This window comes from Tubulanus polymorphus, chromosome 8 (genome assembly GCF_964204645.1).
Source record: "Tubulanus polymorphus chromosome 8, tnTubPoly1.2, whole genome shotgun sequence".
NCBI lineage: Eukaryota > Metazoa > Nemertea > Palaeonemertea > Tubulaniformes > Tubulanidae > Tubulanus > Tubulanus polymorphus.
Genome location: NC_134032.1, coordinates 12,554,744 through 12,572,180, shown reverse-complemented (window position 1 = coordinate 12,572,180; position 17,437 = coordinate 12,554,744). Strand labels below are relative to the sequence as shown.

The 17,437-nt window shown below is 41.5% G+C and overlaps 2 protein-coding genes across 2 annotated transcripts; both read left to right on the top strand.

Annotated features, from left to right (window-relative positions):
* The first annotated feature begins 763 nt into the window (after nucleotides 1–763).
* On the top strand, nucleotides 764–12,312 carry LOC141909607 (aquaporin AQPAe.a-like). The gene is made up of 5 exons (XM_074800112.1): nucleotides 764–1,999; nucleotides 9,114–9,318; nucleotides 9,818–9,898; nucleotides 10,283–10,415; nucleotides 11,005–12,312. The coding sequence occupies exons 1-5, from the start codon at nucleotides 1,545–1,547 to the stop codon at nucleotides 11,328–11,330; spliced, it is 1,200 nt and encodes a 399-aa protein (XP_074656213.1). The 5' UTR covers nucleotides 764–1,544; the 3' UTR covers nucleotides 11,331–12,312.
* Nucleotides 12,313–13,143: 831 nt separating this feature from the next.
* LOC141910142 (uncharacterized) lies at nucleotides 13,144–16,987 on the top strand. Its single transcript, XM_074800865.1, has 4 exons — nucleotides 13,144–13,390; nucleotides 15,266–15,431; nucleotides 15,792–16,027; nucleotides 16,504–16,987. The coding sequence occupies exons 1-4, from the start codon at nucleotides 13,262–13,264 to the stop codon at nucleotides 16,801–16,803; spliced, it is 831 nt and encodes a 276-aa protein (XP_074656966.1). The 5' UTR covers nucleotides 13,144–13,261; the 3' UTR covers nucleotides 16,804–16,987.
* The last annotated feature ends 450 nt before the right edge of the window (nucleotides 16,988–17,437 follow it).

The window sequence follows — 17,437 nt, the reverse complement described above, 5'->3', positions numbered from 1 at the left end:
CCCAGATCACGCTTCCAACAGAGACGTGTTTGATTATCCGCGAAAACCTAGAAATTTCTGGTCAATTGCTAACTGCTGCCTTGGCCAAATTCGGTTTTCGTTTCTAGTCGACTAGTAGTCGGAACTGATAACCGAATGCGCTTGATTTTCGAACTATATCCGGAATATAGTTCCGACTAACGGACATTCGGTTTCGTTTAGTTCGACTATAGTCGACTAACTCCGATAACCGAAGGTGGCCCTTATTATAGGGTTTTTAATGAGAATTCCGAGAGCAACCGTGTCGCGAACGAAAATCCTTTGTCCGATCGAAGAAACTGCACCGACTTTCGAGACGCCTCTGACCTACAGAAAATAATGGTCAGAGCTGAAAGAACGAAACAAATCAATACCTTTTGTTAGTGTCCGATTTTAGAAACATTGAACTCGTACTATATGAAGTGTATAACCTAGAAAATACTGGGGCCAGTTGCTTAAAAGGTAGGTTAAAGATTTTTAAGTGTCACTATTTCAACTATCCACTGGTTGATTCTAACAAACTTTTGAGCAACTGGACCCTGTGGTCTAATACAACGCAACTGTTGTGAGATGGATCGATCGAAAACTTTTGTCCGGTTATGAAAACCAGGCCGCAGTCTCAGCGGAAATCGCCTGCCTCGTCCGTCCAACAACAAAATGAGCGATTATCACAACTGTTCTTCAGGCAACCGACACTTCATCTCCATCTTCTCGGAGGCTGCTGGTAACTTTCACTCGGGATGGTTTCTGCAGCTTGGCTGGTGCTCTACTATCACTGCTGATGTGTGTGTAGCAGAGCGGTCGGGACGCGGCGTGTCCACCAGAGCTCCGGGTGACTCTATGAATTAATGATCCGTGCAATATGACGGCTTAGTAGCAGACGATGTTCTCAGATTCTCTGATCCGGGAGTTACTCACATTCCGGGATACATTATGATATTGCAACCGCGCACCGGAGTTTAGCTTCAGCGGAATAGACTCTATTAGATTGCGCGCCTTTCAAAGAAGCTAGATAGGATATTATAACCGACAAAACGGAATTTGCATAAACTTGAACTTCAAATTTGACGGTTTAACCTTTTCGGGATTATGCGCTCTCCAGTTTATCACGTGACAAAGTGAACTACGAGCTAACTTTCGCAAACGGTATAGTTTTAATTTGCTGGTACACTTGATTGGAGTTGCTTGGAGTTTTAGGTCGATAGCAGATAATTTGATCAAAGTTACCGCGGCAACTTCGTCGAGAATTAAGGACACCGCTTGCTACAGATTAGTTTTCCAGCGGGGCAGAAGCAAATTCAGGCACTAATCGACGGGAGTCTGTGGTCACGAAAATGGACGCTTTTTTCGGAGCATCCCTCGGTTAAGTTGAAGACATAGTATCTCAATGAGTGATAGTTTTCCGTTCGACTCTACTAGGAATCAAACCGTTAAGACGCTTACGTAATTCAAAATTAGAATTTCCTCTTTTTTTCCTTAAATTTTACGTTCCGTGACTAACTGAGCACGTGACCTCTTATAAACCTATGACGTGCGACCATAGTTACTTACAATTGGTCGCCATAGAAACGGCATCGACGATGGAAACCTATTTCGCGCAATTGGCAGAACAAATCGAGAATATTCGCGCCAGAAAGCACGCCTTCCGACATTTACCGATGCGGACCGAGGTGCGGACGATCGAATTTTGGCGCTCGATGGTTTGTGAATGTTTGGGTTCGTTTTTCTACGTGTTTTTAACGATCGCGTGCACGCTGAACTGGGATGACCACTACGAAGTGAGCGTCGTGTTCAAGGCGTTGGTACACGGAGTCACGCTGACCACTCTAGTACAATGTTTCGGACATATTTCGGGCGGGCACTTGAATCCTGCCGTTACTGTAGCTATGATGTCCAGTTTCAAGATCAGCCCGCTGCGAGGCCTGTTTTACATGTTCGCGCAAATAGGGGGCGCTATTGCGGGAACTGCGTTGATCTATGGGTAAGTTGATACATCAGGGGCCACTTTCATAGTCGACACTTTTAGCCAAAGTGGTCTTAAATTCCAAAACTGGTCTATCAGGTAGAAATAAGGGGCCGGTTCCATAATCGAGACTTAAGTCCAAAAGTGGTCTTAAATCTTAAGGCTGGTCTTAAGCTGTTAGATTAGCTATAGAATTAAGATAGTCTTAGACTGGTCTTAAGTCTAACCCACGATTATAGAATCGGCCCAAGAGGGCCTTTATTGGTCTTAAGTCCAAGCCATGACTATGAAACCAATTACAGCAGAGCACGAAAAAGGGTAAACTGAAATCCAGCCTAAACTTAACTGACCCATTTTTAATCATAAGTTTTACAGTTTTACTGGGTTCAGTTCACGAAACAAACGTGTAGAGTACTTTAGACCGATATTGTCGTCAAGTATATCGCACTGATACAACGGTCTAACGGTTAACAGGCTTTGAAATTCAAATTCTCGGATTGCGGATCGCATATTGTATATTGTTTACATTGTATACACCAAATTTCCTCCGTTGGTCCAGCCAGACTTCCTACAACCCCCCGAAATGGCACTAAAAGCATAAATCTATAATCATATTATGCTCTTTGATCCGTTGAGACGACGAAAGGTTTTTTAATACTCGCGTTGACCTCGGCTCGGTATATAAGCAGCAGACGACTTTCCCTATACATCATAAAACACGACGATAGAATCCCTCGATTCCCAGTTACTGCTATTTACTGGTAAACACGATCTACTCCGATAAATTTAATATCCATCCGACAATGAATTCTGAATGAGTCGTAGATTATTGAATCGTCATTTGGACAATAAGCAGAATATTGTGGTGACTGGTTGTTATAGTGTTCTCTGTATCAGAAGTGAGATGAGTTTCATTGCCTACTTCAATTACTGAAAGTACATATACTCTCCCTCCATCCATCCAAACATCCATATATGGTACTGTACTATTCCATTTCCAGATATCCTTGCCGACCCCACTTCCTATAATGGTGGATTCGGGGGGTGCACCCCCTTTTTCTGGAAGGATGACCTAGGAATCCCCCCCCCCAAGACTTTAGTTTAGAAAGTGGTGAAATCGTGAGCGTATTTTATTCCTAATTTCAACCAAGAAAGCGCTCAGAATGCATCTCAAAATTTTCTGGCTGCACCGTCATTGCCAGCCACAAACGCGTGTAGCCACCCAAAGTTCTATACGCGCCCCCTTTTCCCGAAAGAGATCCGCCCTGCTTTCCCATTTCTTCCTTTCCTCTCGCATTTCTCGGCCCTCTCTTTTCCCGACCTCATATCCTTCCTTTCGTCGGCGGCTTCACTCTCTCCCAACACTATCTCAATCCCTCTATCGCGCATAGCTCTCTTAGCTGTTCTCCGTCACAGATACATCGATAGATAGTATACTGTCGTAGCTCGTGTAGTATATTTTATTTACACAGTCGAGTATTTAAAGCAAGTTCAGTTAATTGACAAGTTTAATTAGATCGCGGCATCAATCAGGACTGAGCGAAATATTACGTCATCAACCTGCGTGTAAAACGTCATAAAAAGTTACGCTGAAACCGATATAGTTCACGAATAAGATTTTCGAAGTGGATCCATTCCACAGTCGTGAGTAAAAGTGGAAACTGATATTTTGATTTAAAAGCCAAAGTCGTGATGTATAGACCCAGTATCTCCCCTTTTTTAAGTTCCCATGTCACCCTCTCCCCCCTCCGCCCCCCATATCTATCTCTCTCGCTCTCCTGTGACAATTCTCGAGATTGTGGAGATTTGGCGCTTGATCCAGTATTCCCGTCACGAGGCACGCAGACGTCTTGATCCTTTATAATTGAAAAGATCGCCAGTTACCGATAAAAACATTCCGATATTGTTTGACGACGATAGTTTATGCGTTTACGCCCGAAAATATACGACCATCATTCCGATTCTAATCCAGGGATCGCCCAAGGTCGTTTGTTTATATTCTAGATAGCACCCGACTCATGGTGGAGCTCGCCGTGCTCTGGATCCCTAACTTAAAACTTATTTTCCTGATAGTGCGCCTTGGAGCTTGAATTTTTCACATGATAGGTTTCATTTAAGATTCCTACACGGAGCAAATTTCGAGTTTTGGGCTGAAATAAGTTGACACCTAATTTCTCATTTCGACTGAGCTTAAAATTTGACCCGACTGGCCAATACTACCCTAATTTTAAAATCATGATCAAGCTCACAATACCAGAACCGACAGTTATAGAGATGAACTGATTACAAAATTTTACTGCGGTTAAATAAAGGACCCGGTCGATTAGGAGAAACAATGCATCATTTTTGTTTAGCCTTACGTATTCCTCGGAATTGAAAATTACTTTTAACTGTAAAAACAAGTTAGATCCAACTAAGCTAACTCGGAGTAAACCTTGAAATAATTTTTTTACAAACATGTCCCCAGGAAGTTCCCGAACCTGCTAATGTTATTTATACTTTTGAGTGTCTTCCCTTGGATCACGGGCGTATGAACTCTAGGCGATATGCTTAAATGATTTATTTTCTCCACAAAAAAATGGTTTTTATAATTAACACAATATATGAAATAGTTGATTTACGATATGGAGAGGGACACCAAGCAAGCTTTGAAGCTGTATACAGCTACAAGTGCTGAGGCGAGGTGCCCCAGTGCAATAAAGGTTGCACTGGCCCAGCGGCGTGGACCCCCGATTATATTCTTACCCTTGCAGGATTTCTTTTCGTGCAAACTTCATTTTTACTTTCCATTGTAACATACACAGTATAGTGTAACATAGTGCAATAATATCGAACAGAAATATGCATTGTTTATTCAGTTTTACACCTGTGCGTCTAGGCCTATGTTCCGGGTATGAAATATGTATAAATACGATATTCGATCAAATGTGTGTTTTGCAGGTTGAGAACTTCAAGTAAAAGGAGAATTTTCTTCGAACTTTCCGTTGTCGAGGGTTCGAGGTACGGGTTATTTCTAAACGTTCGCGGCGCAGTAGGCTCACACCTGTCGCCTGCCCGTTATCCATAACTTACCCCGCGCGCGGTTCTGATATACCGCAGTTGTTGTATAAGTTTTAGTATACCTTTCTCCCTGGACATTCTTCCGACCAGTGCTAATAGCTTTAGCGTGTAAATTATATTCTAACCCATCAGTATTTTTGTGAAAGTATCGCTTTCATCCTGTAAGGTTCATTGCGCGAAAGTTTGTTTTGATTTTTGGGAGACGACATGACATGGTAATTGATCTAACTGGCGAGTTACAAATAACAACACAATTTTTAACTGGCGAGTTACAAATAACAACACAATATTAAAAAAGGAAACGATTTTTAGATCGAAATCGATCTTTTTAAACGTGAAAAGTAACTTCAAAGTTTATTGACGCTTTGAAGAATCACACATATATCGTTAATATTGTCGACAATAAATAATATATTATAAATCATGGATCAATAAAGTTATTTTGAAATTGACCGGCAACCAGTCTAGCTCTTAACAAAAATTATCAGAATTAAACGAAAATACAATAAGAGTTATGAAATATATTCAATTACAAAATAATCAAAAAAATTCATAATTTTGATTTGTCTTTTGTAACGACATTTTTGATGACGTAGCGCACACCAACTCGCACAGAATCCCTTAAATAATGCATACTATAGGTATTAACGTGTATGAACTTCACTGTAACGGTTTTTACGGTGTTCAAAATCTTTTTCAGCCTTCGAAACATAAATTCTAACTCTGATTTGGGAGTTAACGTCGATGGTGTTTCGAAAATTTTCAAAACGCATGTTGCAACATGTAAAAATCGAAAAATATCTTACAAAGTTAAATCTATGATTAACGAAAAGCATGTTCTTAATATTCTTGATCTTGTTCTTATTATATTTTGTGATTCTATAATCGTTCTCTGCAAGTATTCCTGCAGTGAGTCACGCTGAATCTATCTACGTACATTATCCGAGGACTTGAGAGTTCGTCTGCGACTCGGCGGCGCTCCGTGTGTCCCTGGCATCTTTAATTATTGATCATCGCAGCAAATATTTACACCGATTAAACCGACCAGACTTAATGAATCTTCCTTCAATTCCCATAGATCATCAACATTCTCTCTTCGGTTTCTCACTTCGCACTCCTTCATACACTTCTTTCCCTTTCTCTCTCCTTCACACTCCCTCTCTCTTTCTCTCTCGCCCTTCTCTTTTCTCTCATTTCATTTCCTGTCTTTACTCTTTTTATGCTCGACATTCGGCCTCTCGTCAGGATTTGGTTCACCAAGAACCTTAGCGTTTGAGAATGTACCGCGGGTGGGTACAATCAGGATCGTATAGTTTAGTATATACAACCCCCTCCAGGACTGGGGTGGAGGTTTTGATTGCCTCACGCCCGTGAGCGTCGGCGGGAGGGAACCAAACCCTGGCAAGAGAGGATATGCTCTTTACCACGTCTCTAATCTCCCTTCCATTTCCACTCTCTCCACTCCCACGGTCATACATTATACCACAGATGTCACGCCATCAAATTACAATCGTGTCTCCCAGAGGAACTGAAACCTGTTCATCCATACAAGACAGACGATCTTAGAGAAATTAATCAACCTCGTATAGCTTCTAACTAACGACCTGGAAGTCGCGCCAACATTTTTTCAAAAGAAATGTTCGACATTTTCTCAATTTCTTCATCATAGTACGTTCTAGTTAAAGTTCGTTAATACGCGGAACAGTTCTTGTTTGAATCGAAATCGTCGACTTATTACGAGACTTCAGTCTTCAGAGGAACGGTTCGCATTTTCGTCTTCGTTCATTGAGTTCCCACTTGTTGCCATCAGGCGCAGTCTCAACTGTTTCATTTTACTCTCAGCTGCTAGCACCTGACGGCCAATATGACATCATGCGCATAACCAACGGGCAGATCTAGAGGTTTCAGCGGTCTCATTGATGTTGCCATTTTTGCGAGACTTGGACACGTCTCATCCTATCAGAGATTTTAATTTATTTCTGATGTATTTTTCCCCAAATTTTATGGTATTGGCCGCGTCTATTCCATGTTTGGAACCCGACTTCCAATTTCCCTATAGACCACCCCCATATAAACCTCGATACGATAGAAGAGAAAAGCAATCAAAGAAAAAGCTCTATGAAGATTAACCGATCACGATCTAAAAATCGAAAATTGTTGATTAGAGATTTAGATGTTTTTGCAGTAGCAGCAGCAGCAGCAGCAACATCAAAGCACCGGAGAAATAGGCGATATATTACGAGGGTATAACTAACATCAAATATAATCACTATTCGAAGGAGAGAGAGAAAGTAAACATTAATCCTCGGTTTTATTATATACGTCAGCGTTATCGGGATAGCAGACGAACTTTCCGTCGTAGTAACCACTTGACGCGACAGAGCTGCCGACGAAAATTGTTTACTTTCAACAATCGAGTTTCGCTCTCCAAACGCCGTCGATGCCGTGGTTGATGTAACTGTGCCGCGCAGTCGTCGATATACTTTCAATCTTCGGGAGCAGTTCTTAGAGAGTCCTGTTCTATTCATGCAGTAATTGATAAGCGTCCCCCTGACCCGACCTACCCATACGAGTAACCCTTGCTTTTTCTTCTTAAGCGACGTCGATATGAATTCTTGAGAGACGTTTTTCCAATTATCGCCGCGAAAAAAACTGCTGCAATCAACATCGATTGAGAAGGTCACGGTCACCCCGGGGAGAGCAGAGAGAAAGAGAAAGAGAGAGAGAGAGAGAGAGAGAGAAGAAAGTCATTCTTCAAACTTCTGGATTATTTTCAATATATAGAGCATTGATCTAGACTCGAACAAGATTTCCTAGGCCCCAGGTCACCAAATTCGTGTCAGAGGATATCCCCGCATAATTCTCGACGCCCTTAAGTGGCGTTACTTTGAAATAACTTTCCGTGGACCCCCGGAACCCCTTGTCAAGAAAAACCATTTTCGATTATGGACGACAATCACTTGAGGGGAAGGACAAGTTGAAATTGAAAATAGAGAAATTTTAGAGAGAATGTTCACCAGAGTGGTTTCGTTCAAAATCCATGGACCCTTTATCAATAGACGGCGCCGTGTGCACTGTAGTCCCAAACACGGGGAGCTGGTACCAACCCCTCTAGATAGGGCGGGGTGGATCCTGATTTGGATGGCTTCTATGTTGAACGCCGACAAGGATTCAAGAATTCAGTCTGACTAGATTCAAAACTACGATATATTCAACTCCAAATTCGGGATTTCAGCCAACAACTCCGTATGCCTATAAATCAACATATGGAAGGGAGGAATCAAATCTGCAATTTTTCAAATTACAAAAAACCTCTCTTACTGAGACACCGATTAGTCATTGATAAGCCATTTAAGACTATATCGTACCAGTCGAAGAGGGGATTATCATCGCCGCTGATGTGATAAGAACAGGGATTATCACAGACGCCATCAGTGAGTCGCAGAGTTACACGCAGTTGCGCTCTCCGAGATTCGGCTGCTCGCTCTGCCGTCTCGTCGGCTGCGACGACTAGACTACACAGACGACTTCGTGAATCAAATCATACTCTAAGAAGCCAAGCCCCCGCAAACGACGATTTTCTCTGTGTTTCTGTGTTTACCCTTCTACTTCAAATCTCTGACGAATTTCATATGCCAATTTCATATCGGATTTTCATATCTTGAAACTCGTTGAGTTGTGTTCCGCTCACTTAAAATGTTACAAACCTCTGGCAGTAGTTCATCCCGGCCGCGCAGTCGCACACGATTTTTTACTCACTGCTTGGTGTTTGTAGAGCTGCATACTCCGTGTATGGCATGAATAGCTGGGACGATCCGTATGTTGATGACAACTTATACACTTAGTAAATTGAATTGCAAATATCGGAACTAAAGAATAGGTCGACGTCTAGGTGATGCGACAACTGATGACGTATAGTGTGTTTGATAGTGCAATCAAAATTGAATCAAAACTGTAACGACCTGAACCTTAAAAATTCGGGGTGCGAACGATCCTTTTTAGGCCATAGTTCCCTATTCAAATTACTTTTGCTTTATAAGAAAACCTGTGAATATCTGAATTCTATTTTCAGACTGGTACCGGCCGTGTTCCGGGGCGATATGGGTATGGCTGACGTCAGGCATTACGTCACTGTCTCGCAGACCTTCGGGATCGAATTTCTGACGGCGTTCATCTTTGTGTTCACGTTCTTCGCAACTGTCGACCCGAACCGGCCGACATTGGGCAGTCAGCCGTTAGCTATCGGGATAGCCATGTCTATGGCTTATCTGACAGGGGTAGGTGTAGATGGCCATCTCTGAGCTCTCTGCAAACACGCATAAATTCTTCTAACGTAAAGACGCCATATTGGTGGTCAAACACACAATAAGTGATTTACATGACAGATCCCAGTAGTTTCTACATCCCCCAGGTTGTATTACTAGTAATTTTTGGCAAATCGCCAGCAGCTCCTGCGACCAAACGTAATGAACAAGTTATGTCTTCGTAACTGTATCAAGTGCAGCTTTAAAATCCGATAAAATCAAAAGTCACTTAAAACAGTTTGTTTTTTGGTGATATCCAAGCCTAATCCACAAACGAAAACGTCAGAAAAGTTTTAAAACTGCCGTGTGCGTTGGGCTTAAGGTTGAATGGCACCTGTTTGTAAACCAACATGGCATCCTAAAAACTTTCTTGTTATCTACAAGAAATCATATTGTATAATCCCAATGGATTGAATGAAGAATATAATGAAAAGGTTTATGATTATATGATGATTTCTGATATTCTTTTCAGTGTCGTTATACGGATTGTCTGGTGAACCCAGTCCGAGCTTTAGGCCCAGCGTTCATAACGAATACGTGGACTTCTCATTGGGCAAGTATCCATGCAACATTAGCGGGAAGTTGGTTCATTCTATAGGCATGTCCAGTATCTGAACATAGATCCCCTACGACATCATCAAACAGGCTTCTAGATTTGATTAATTAGCAAATAATGCGGTTGCAAAACTAAAGAGAATAGCGTCATTACGGGATGGACTTAGGCAAAGAGCCTTTCTAGAAATCGTGACATCGATGATGTCATAGGAGGATTTATGGATTTTCATTTTCAACAATGATATCATCAGAGAGGATGTATAGGCTAGACGCAGTCATCATATCATATCATGGAATTGATATGATGATGTCATAGAGAGATTTATTGGGCGGCCATCTTTGCCTATTTTCATATTATGACGTATGATATATCTATACACAGGTATTCTGGGTCGGTCCGATGATGGGTGGTGTAGTAGCCGGGGTGATGTACGAGTTCATATTCGACCCCAGTAAAAGAGGGCGCTACGCTCGACAAGTGGATGAGCCGTTGGACAAACCGCTAGTTGACACAAGTAAGTAGGAGCAATTCAATATGTCTTGAATTTTAATAGTTTGATTGAAATGTCCATTTTCAAGCTTTCAACTTCTAAAGAAATGAAATTCAAATCGGTTGAAATCTGAAGTCCTTCGATTGAAAGAAAAAACGACCGATCGTCCAACTATATCTTCACTTAGATTTCCAATTTCAAAATCAAACTCCCTGTTTCGTTCCCAGAGGTGTGATGGGTTTGTGAGGGACACCAATTCAAATTGAATTAATCGAAATCAATCAAACATATTCCCAAATTCAGCTACCCGAACTCTCATCTCTCCGATAACCCTAACTGTTATAACTGTTCCTAAATCACTCGCTTATTCCCGGCCTCATCCCATTCGTTTTCTTTGTCTTTCTTATCTTTCTTATTTTCCCTTTTTTTTTCGTCCGTGTGTGCTTACGGCCTTTTGGCTTTTTGCTTGGTCCTCATAAGAAATACCTCACAATTTCATGTTTGTTTCGTTTGTAAATACATGTATTTTAAAACCACGCTTTCTCACAAATGAAATCGACGACATTTCCCTTTTTCTAGATCAAAACTGAAGAATGATTATGATTGATTTCAGTTGATAGTTCACCCACGCATATAAACGGCTGTCCGACAACTGGTACAGGGTTAACGGGTCGCAGACGTAGTCGAACCCGCAGTTTTAATCGACCTCCGAAACCTCATCACGACGGAACCGGACACGAGAATCGCGCCTACGCGTACGACACTGCTCCACAATTCGACTACGAGTTAGATCGTCTGACCGGAACTTCCGATTCGTTGCAGGTGCCCGGAAGTCCGGCTTCGAACGAGTCGTCGATTAACGATCAGTTGGATAAACTGGAGCACGGAGGTTACGAGCAGCCGAAATCAGTCCAGTCTACTCCAGAACATAAATACTAAATCGGGGCGGTAGGGGACAGCACCTTCCTAGATACATGTTGTACCTAGATCTGGCTGCTTAGTGCAGCACCCTCTGATCCGGCTACAGGACAGAATCATCATCGACATCTTGTATGTAAAGGGGGTGCACCTTTTCTAAAACTATTATACTTGAAAATGGTCAATAGGGGGCAGCACCTTTCTTAATACCTCGTTGGGGTTCGGCTGGGGTTTGGCTAAAGGACAGAATGCTTGTATGTAATGGGGCTGCACCTTCCTAAAAACAATGGCATATGGATAGTTCGATTACTTGTTAAGTGCCCATGTTAGGCTTGTAGAAGGTTACCTTATTAGACCACATGTTCATTCGCAAAGTAGCCATGCGAGCGACACCTATCGGTGGTTGGAACAGGTTCCTGTGACTCATAAAATGTGGTTTACGTATTCCGTTCATTTATGCACAATTTGAATAAAAAGAATCATATTATTATATAGATTGTTGTGTATCGCTTATAAATTAACGGATGAAAACAATAAAACCATTTATTTGCAAAATACATCATGTATGAGGCTGCTTACTGTTAGAATTCTAGCATGTGCAGATGTGTAGACCTTCCAAAAGATGGCACTGCCGTCTAAATCCTACTATGACATTATCAAATCGCCTAACTACTATTATAGATTGTCATCTAGGAGTGTCAGTTGCGTATCAAATGACTTCACTTGTCTTAACTTGAGTCGTTCTGTGAATTAAAGGGCTCGTAGGCAATTTGATGTTGTCATAGATGGATTTGAGAAGTAGCAGTCTTTATGGAAGGGTTGTAGTTCGAAGTTGTTAATGTCACGTCATGTATATATAAACATAAGAATGTCAGTTAAATTATTTCAATATGTAAATCAATAATTCAGTGTTTTTATTATGTTTTATTCCTCGAGATACTTTTGTAAATAAAACGATAGATTTAATTATATATTGTTTGACATGAAATAAATCTGAAATTATCGCGATTATTAGATGAAAATCCGCGTGAATTCTTCGTTTAGTTCATTCTGTGAAGTGACAAAGAGAATATTGCTGGTTAAAGAGAGCCTTCGCATATTTGTTCTTATTAAATGCAATTCTTTGGCTTTGATTAATTCTCATTCGCGTTTGGTTCGAAAAGTCGATAATTTTTTCATTTTAAGAATGCTGGACCCAGTTGCGCAGTTGCGATAGATTGGTGATAGAACCAAAATAAGCTTTGACTTCAGTGGTTAGATTAGTTATACATGCAGAATCAAAATGAGCTTAGACTGGTCTTAAATTGTTAGCTTGGTCGTAAACCAAGATGAGCTTTGACTTAAAGAAAATTGTTATTTAAGCTATGAGATCAAAGTGAGCTTAGATTGGTCTCAAACTGTTACATTGGTCATAAACCAAAATAAGCTTTGATTTTCGTTGCTAGATAACCTATTGCATCAAACTGAGCTTAGACCGGTGTTGAATCTAAGGTCCTACTGCAAATGGCCCTTTCATCCTAAATCCTTCCATGATTTGGTAAGTTGGTCACATTTGAGAATTATCAGAAAATCTCAAATCTTCGAATATTCGCTCAGAATATTCCTCTTCTGAGATTTTGAGAGTAAATCTGAATGAATTTCTAGATCTGTACCGCGAGATGGCGACCTGAGATTTTGAGAAACCTTGTCACCATCACACTGAGGGAGTAGAGTATATATCGATTGGTCGCTTATCATCAGCGCGACATCAGCATCATCCCTCCCGCGTATCACTGCAGCATTCACCGCCAGTATCTCCTCGCTAACGCACAGGCCTGCTGGTTCTCATGTCGGTTCGACCCGATACTATGACTGCCTTTCTTGTCAATGGAAGTGTTTGAATAAATCAATCTTATAGTAAACATTTTATCATCGGATACGGAGAGAGGATTTTAAGGGCATCTCCCGGTGGGATGAGGGTTGATATGGCTGCGACCCGGGTAGCACTTTCAGCCGGTATCGAACAGTTGAAACCGGTCCTGGTAACATTGATTCTAGTGAATCTAGCAATAAAAGAAGCGCTGGCTTATAATATCAAAGAGGTAAGTAATTTCTTTTCAAAATGATAAGCGGGTAAGGGTGGATAGGCGTAAAGCACAACGCATACGACGCCAGAAACACGGAAACAGGAAACAGAGACGGAAACAGGAGACGCAGCGTTTTCCTGTCATGTGTATGGTTCCGGGAAACGATGTTTCCGAGTTCAAACATGTTTGATTCTCCGTGTTTCCTTGCGTCGTGTGCGTCGGGCATAAGATGAATCCAGTTTGTTTAAACCGAACAGGAGTATTTTCACAGTCATCCATTAATATTCACCCAGTCCTGGCAGTGTGGCTGTCTCCACAGTGTATCTACTCTACGTTGCTCTACGATCCTGTGTAACCAAGAGAGTGGTACATCAGACAATAAGATTCTTGGTGAACCATTAATAATGGTATATAAACATAAACTTAAGTCTGACTGGAGTAAAGTAATTGACGGCCAGTCGACCCAGGTACTTGGCGGAGACCAACGAACATCATATCATATCGAAAACATTACGTAAACATCATTACACCTTTACTGAATCATCGAAAATCCTTTATATGAACGTTATTATGTGATGTTGCTCTGGTGACGTTTGTGTTTGTATTTATAAGGTAAATAGGAATAATTGTGAATGAAAAGAAACGTCGACACGTTTGAAAATAACGGTCATTCGTTGCCAGACGATTACGCTAATGGGGTGTCAGATATCGGAAAATAACGGTGAATAATAATTCCCGAAGCGCTATTCGCGTAGATCGGGGAAATATTCGAAAATAACGGCTATTGATTATCTAACTGTATACATAAAAACGTGACAATTTCAGCGAACAACAAGTAAAATCTTGTTTAACCGTCGTTTCGAATAATATCCATCTTCAACGGTTCATCTCTATTCTTTTTTTTGAAAATAATGGCGGTCACCTACGTATGTAGATTTCGAAACGATGCCACATATTTGGAAATAAACAGTCTTGTATTCCCAGACGGCGCGTGTAAAATATTTGAAAATAACGGCCGTTCGTTCGGCCAGACGATATATTCTAATATAAAGACGAATCTATGGGGTACGTGTGTTCGTAGAAATATGACACGACAAGTCATTACGAGAACGAATAGAGTCGAATGTATGACTTATTGGAACGAGTCGCGTCCCGCATGAGCTGTTACGCTTAGATACATTCCATAATCTTCCTGCTCTCACTCCTGATCATATCATAAAATCCGTTGCCAGGCAACTGCATCCGAGAGTAGATCTCTAATAACATTATTGATACCTAACAGAGCCGGAGTTTGCATCTGTCAATTATAGGCTGTGCATCGGGTGTCGTGCAGGGAATGCGTTATTTACTGCGTGGTCAGAGTCTCGTGAATGGGGGTGGGGGGGGGCGGCAAAGGCATGGAAATAAGACATTTTCTTACATTTAAAAATACAAGACAGCGACCAACCAAAATTTGATGCATGCTCGTTTGAAACCAAAGCAACGTATTCCTTTTTTGAAAGTAATGTTGCGAAAACCGTTTAAATAACAGTGGATAACTCTTTTAGTCACATGCGTTATTTGAGAGGTTCTGTACGAGTCGATGTGCACGGCGTCATCAATATCAGCGTTTCAAAATAACAATTACAATTGTGAAGTTTATTTCGTAATGAGATACATATTATTTCACATCTGATAAATTTTGATAATTATTTCTGAGAAGATTTAGCACTACGTCATCAATACATCGTGGCTAGACTGGTTACCGGTCAATTCAATTCATTTATTATTGATCCTTAATATTATGATTCATATCATACTGAATTCGCAATTGTCGACATATTTTTCAAGGCGTCAATAAACTTTCAACTTAGTTGTTGTTTTACTTATGTTCGTTTTCTTTCGTTTTAGAAACCGAAATGCGACGATAATTACCAAGTCGTCTGTCAAACAATAATGAAATTACCACGAGGAGAAACCTTAGAAGAGATACCGTACTGTAACTGTCCTGCCTGCACCCATATCTCCTGGGATAGCAAAGATTCGAAATCTATGACCTGGGTTCATCATGAAAAAAGTATGTTAACTCCTAGAATCTGGTAGCTGCGTACTTCACGTGTTTATCCAGCTCTGCCTCCAGACGTGATTGCTCGTAGCGCCAGATGGCCTCGAAATGTAGAAGCGCAGATGTCCGTGTGCACACTAGCGCACCTGGCGAATCTTCACTTGCCAGAGGTGGAATGCTCAGTTGCCTCAAGTAGAATCCTCTTTTGCAGTAGTAGCTGTTGTCCCACCGCACACTAGCACACCTGGTGGATCCTCACTTACCACAAGTGGAATCATCTAATTGCCACAGTAGTTGATGTCCTACTGCACAAAGCGACCTGGTGGATCATCCCTTGCCTATTTTTCATTTCGAATTTCAAATCTCTCGCAGGTGATTGGATGGTTCAGTATAAATTCTGTAAACCGTTAGAAGAGATGCGAACATGTGTAGAAGGTGATGAAATCGCTATTCAACTAGAAACCGATATACAAAAGTGGAACCCGCGATTGAAATTGAAACGGTGCGAGTGCCCGGTCGACCCGAATACCGGAGAACGCCAACCATATCGATTGAAATGGTGGAAAAAAGTAGGCGGAAAATGGGTCTATTCTTATTCCTGTACGCATGTAAGTATAAAGAGTGTCCATTGAACCTGGTGGTATCGATACTAGGTCGTACACAAGACCTTGCTCTAGTAGATCCATCGTCTATCAGCAATAAATTGGACCTGAATGGGGTATCGAGACCCGTGGCGTTAGGAATTAGTTTTCAATCGGGTTGGAATTGAATGAATGGGGCCTATATAAGGACCATCCACAGGAAAGTGTTTTGAAATGCCCGTGTGTCTCTAGGCCGATTCCCGTTGATAGAAGGTGTAAATGAATCATATCAACAAATATGATATATGATTGTAATAGCTGTAAGCGTATACGTTTCAGCTTGATAACTTTTCAAAAGTAAAAAACGAACGGAACTTCAAACTGGCCTATACTACGGGCCTGGCGACCCCACAAAAAAATTGCAAAACTTGCCACGATGGATGAAAATATAGTTTTTCCCCGCACATTTCATGATATAAATTTAAATGTTCACAATATTTCAGAGAAAATGTACCCCATCGGAGCGCTACTGCGTCAAACGTTACATAGACCCGGCCGATAGAACCACCGAATACAACTTCCAGTGTACGTGCGCGCCCGAATATTACTGTCCCACCGACTACGAGGAACTGGACAAAGCGCTGTATTCCCCGAAAGCGGACGGTTTAAAAAACGAACCTCAGCGAGAAGCTGACGGCAGGCGATTCAAACGATACTGTTGTCGTAAAAAGGGCAGTAAAATCGATGTGTACCAGTGCGATATGGACGATATGAATTTAATGCACGATTTGGTGCATCATTGATTTTCTCCACCAGCAAGGCGCGAATCTAGATCCAGGGGTGCCTTCACGTGTCTTCCCGGTCCAGGGTGCAGCGGTCACCCAGTCTTCCGGAAGGCGGGGTAAAATGTAAAAGTGCCATGATTGCAATTTACTATAAAGTCAACCAAATCTTATTTAAGATGTAATTGTTTCAATTATCAGTAAATCTATCTGTAACTGCCAAAGCGCCGCAATTACCCAATGGTTGCACTTTCTTTGCCCTCATTTCTCTGGGAGGCCGTTGAGAGGACCTGGGATGCGCACCCGTCGTCGGTCTCAACACAAAATGCAATTCAAATTCCAACAACATAAAGCTGTATAAAAATGTGTCCCGGTTTCGTGAAAAGGTCGCTGCAAACAAACAACTTAATCAAAAATTCGGATTCTTCGAAAGGTCTTGGCCCCGACTTAGTAGCGGTTTTTAGTATAGTTATCTTTCTCTGCCAGAGCACTAGTAAAAATGTTTCGCTTGACCGCGTGTATCAAACCTTGCCATAGCTGTAGACGCGTAGAAAAATGAGTAGATTTTATAGACCTACCCCCTCCTCCCCCGACCACAAACCGATAGATCATGTAATTTCCACCCAAAACTGTCGCCGTTTCTCCTTCGCTAAAT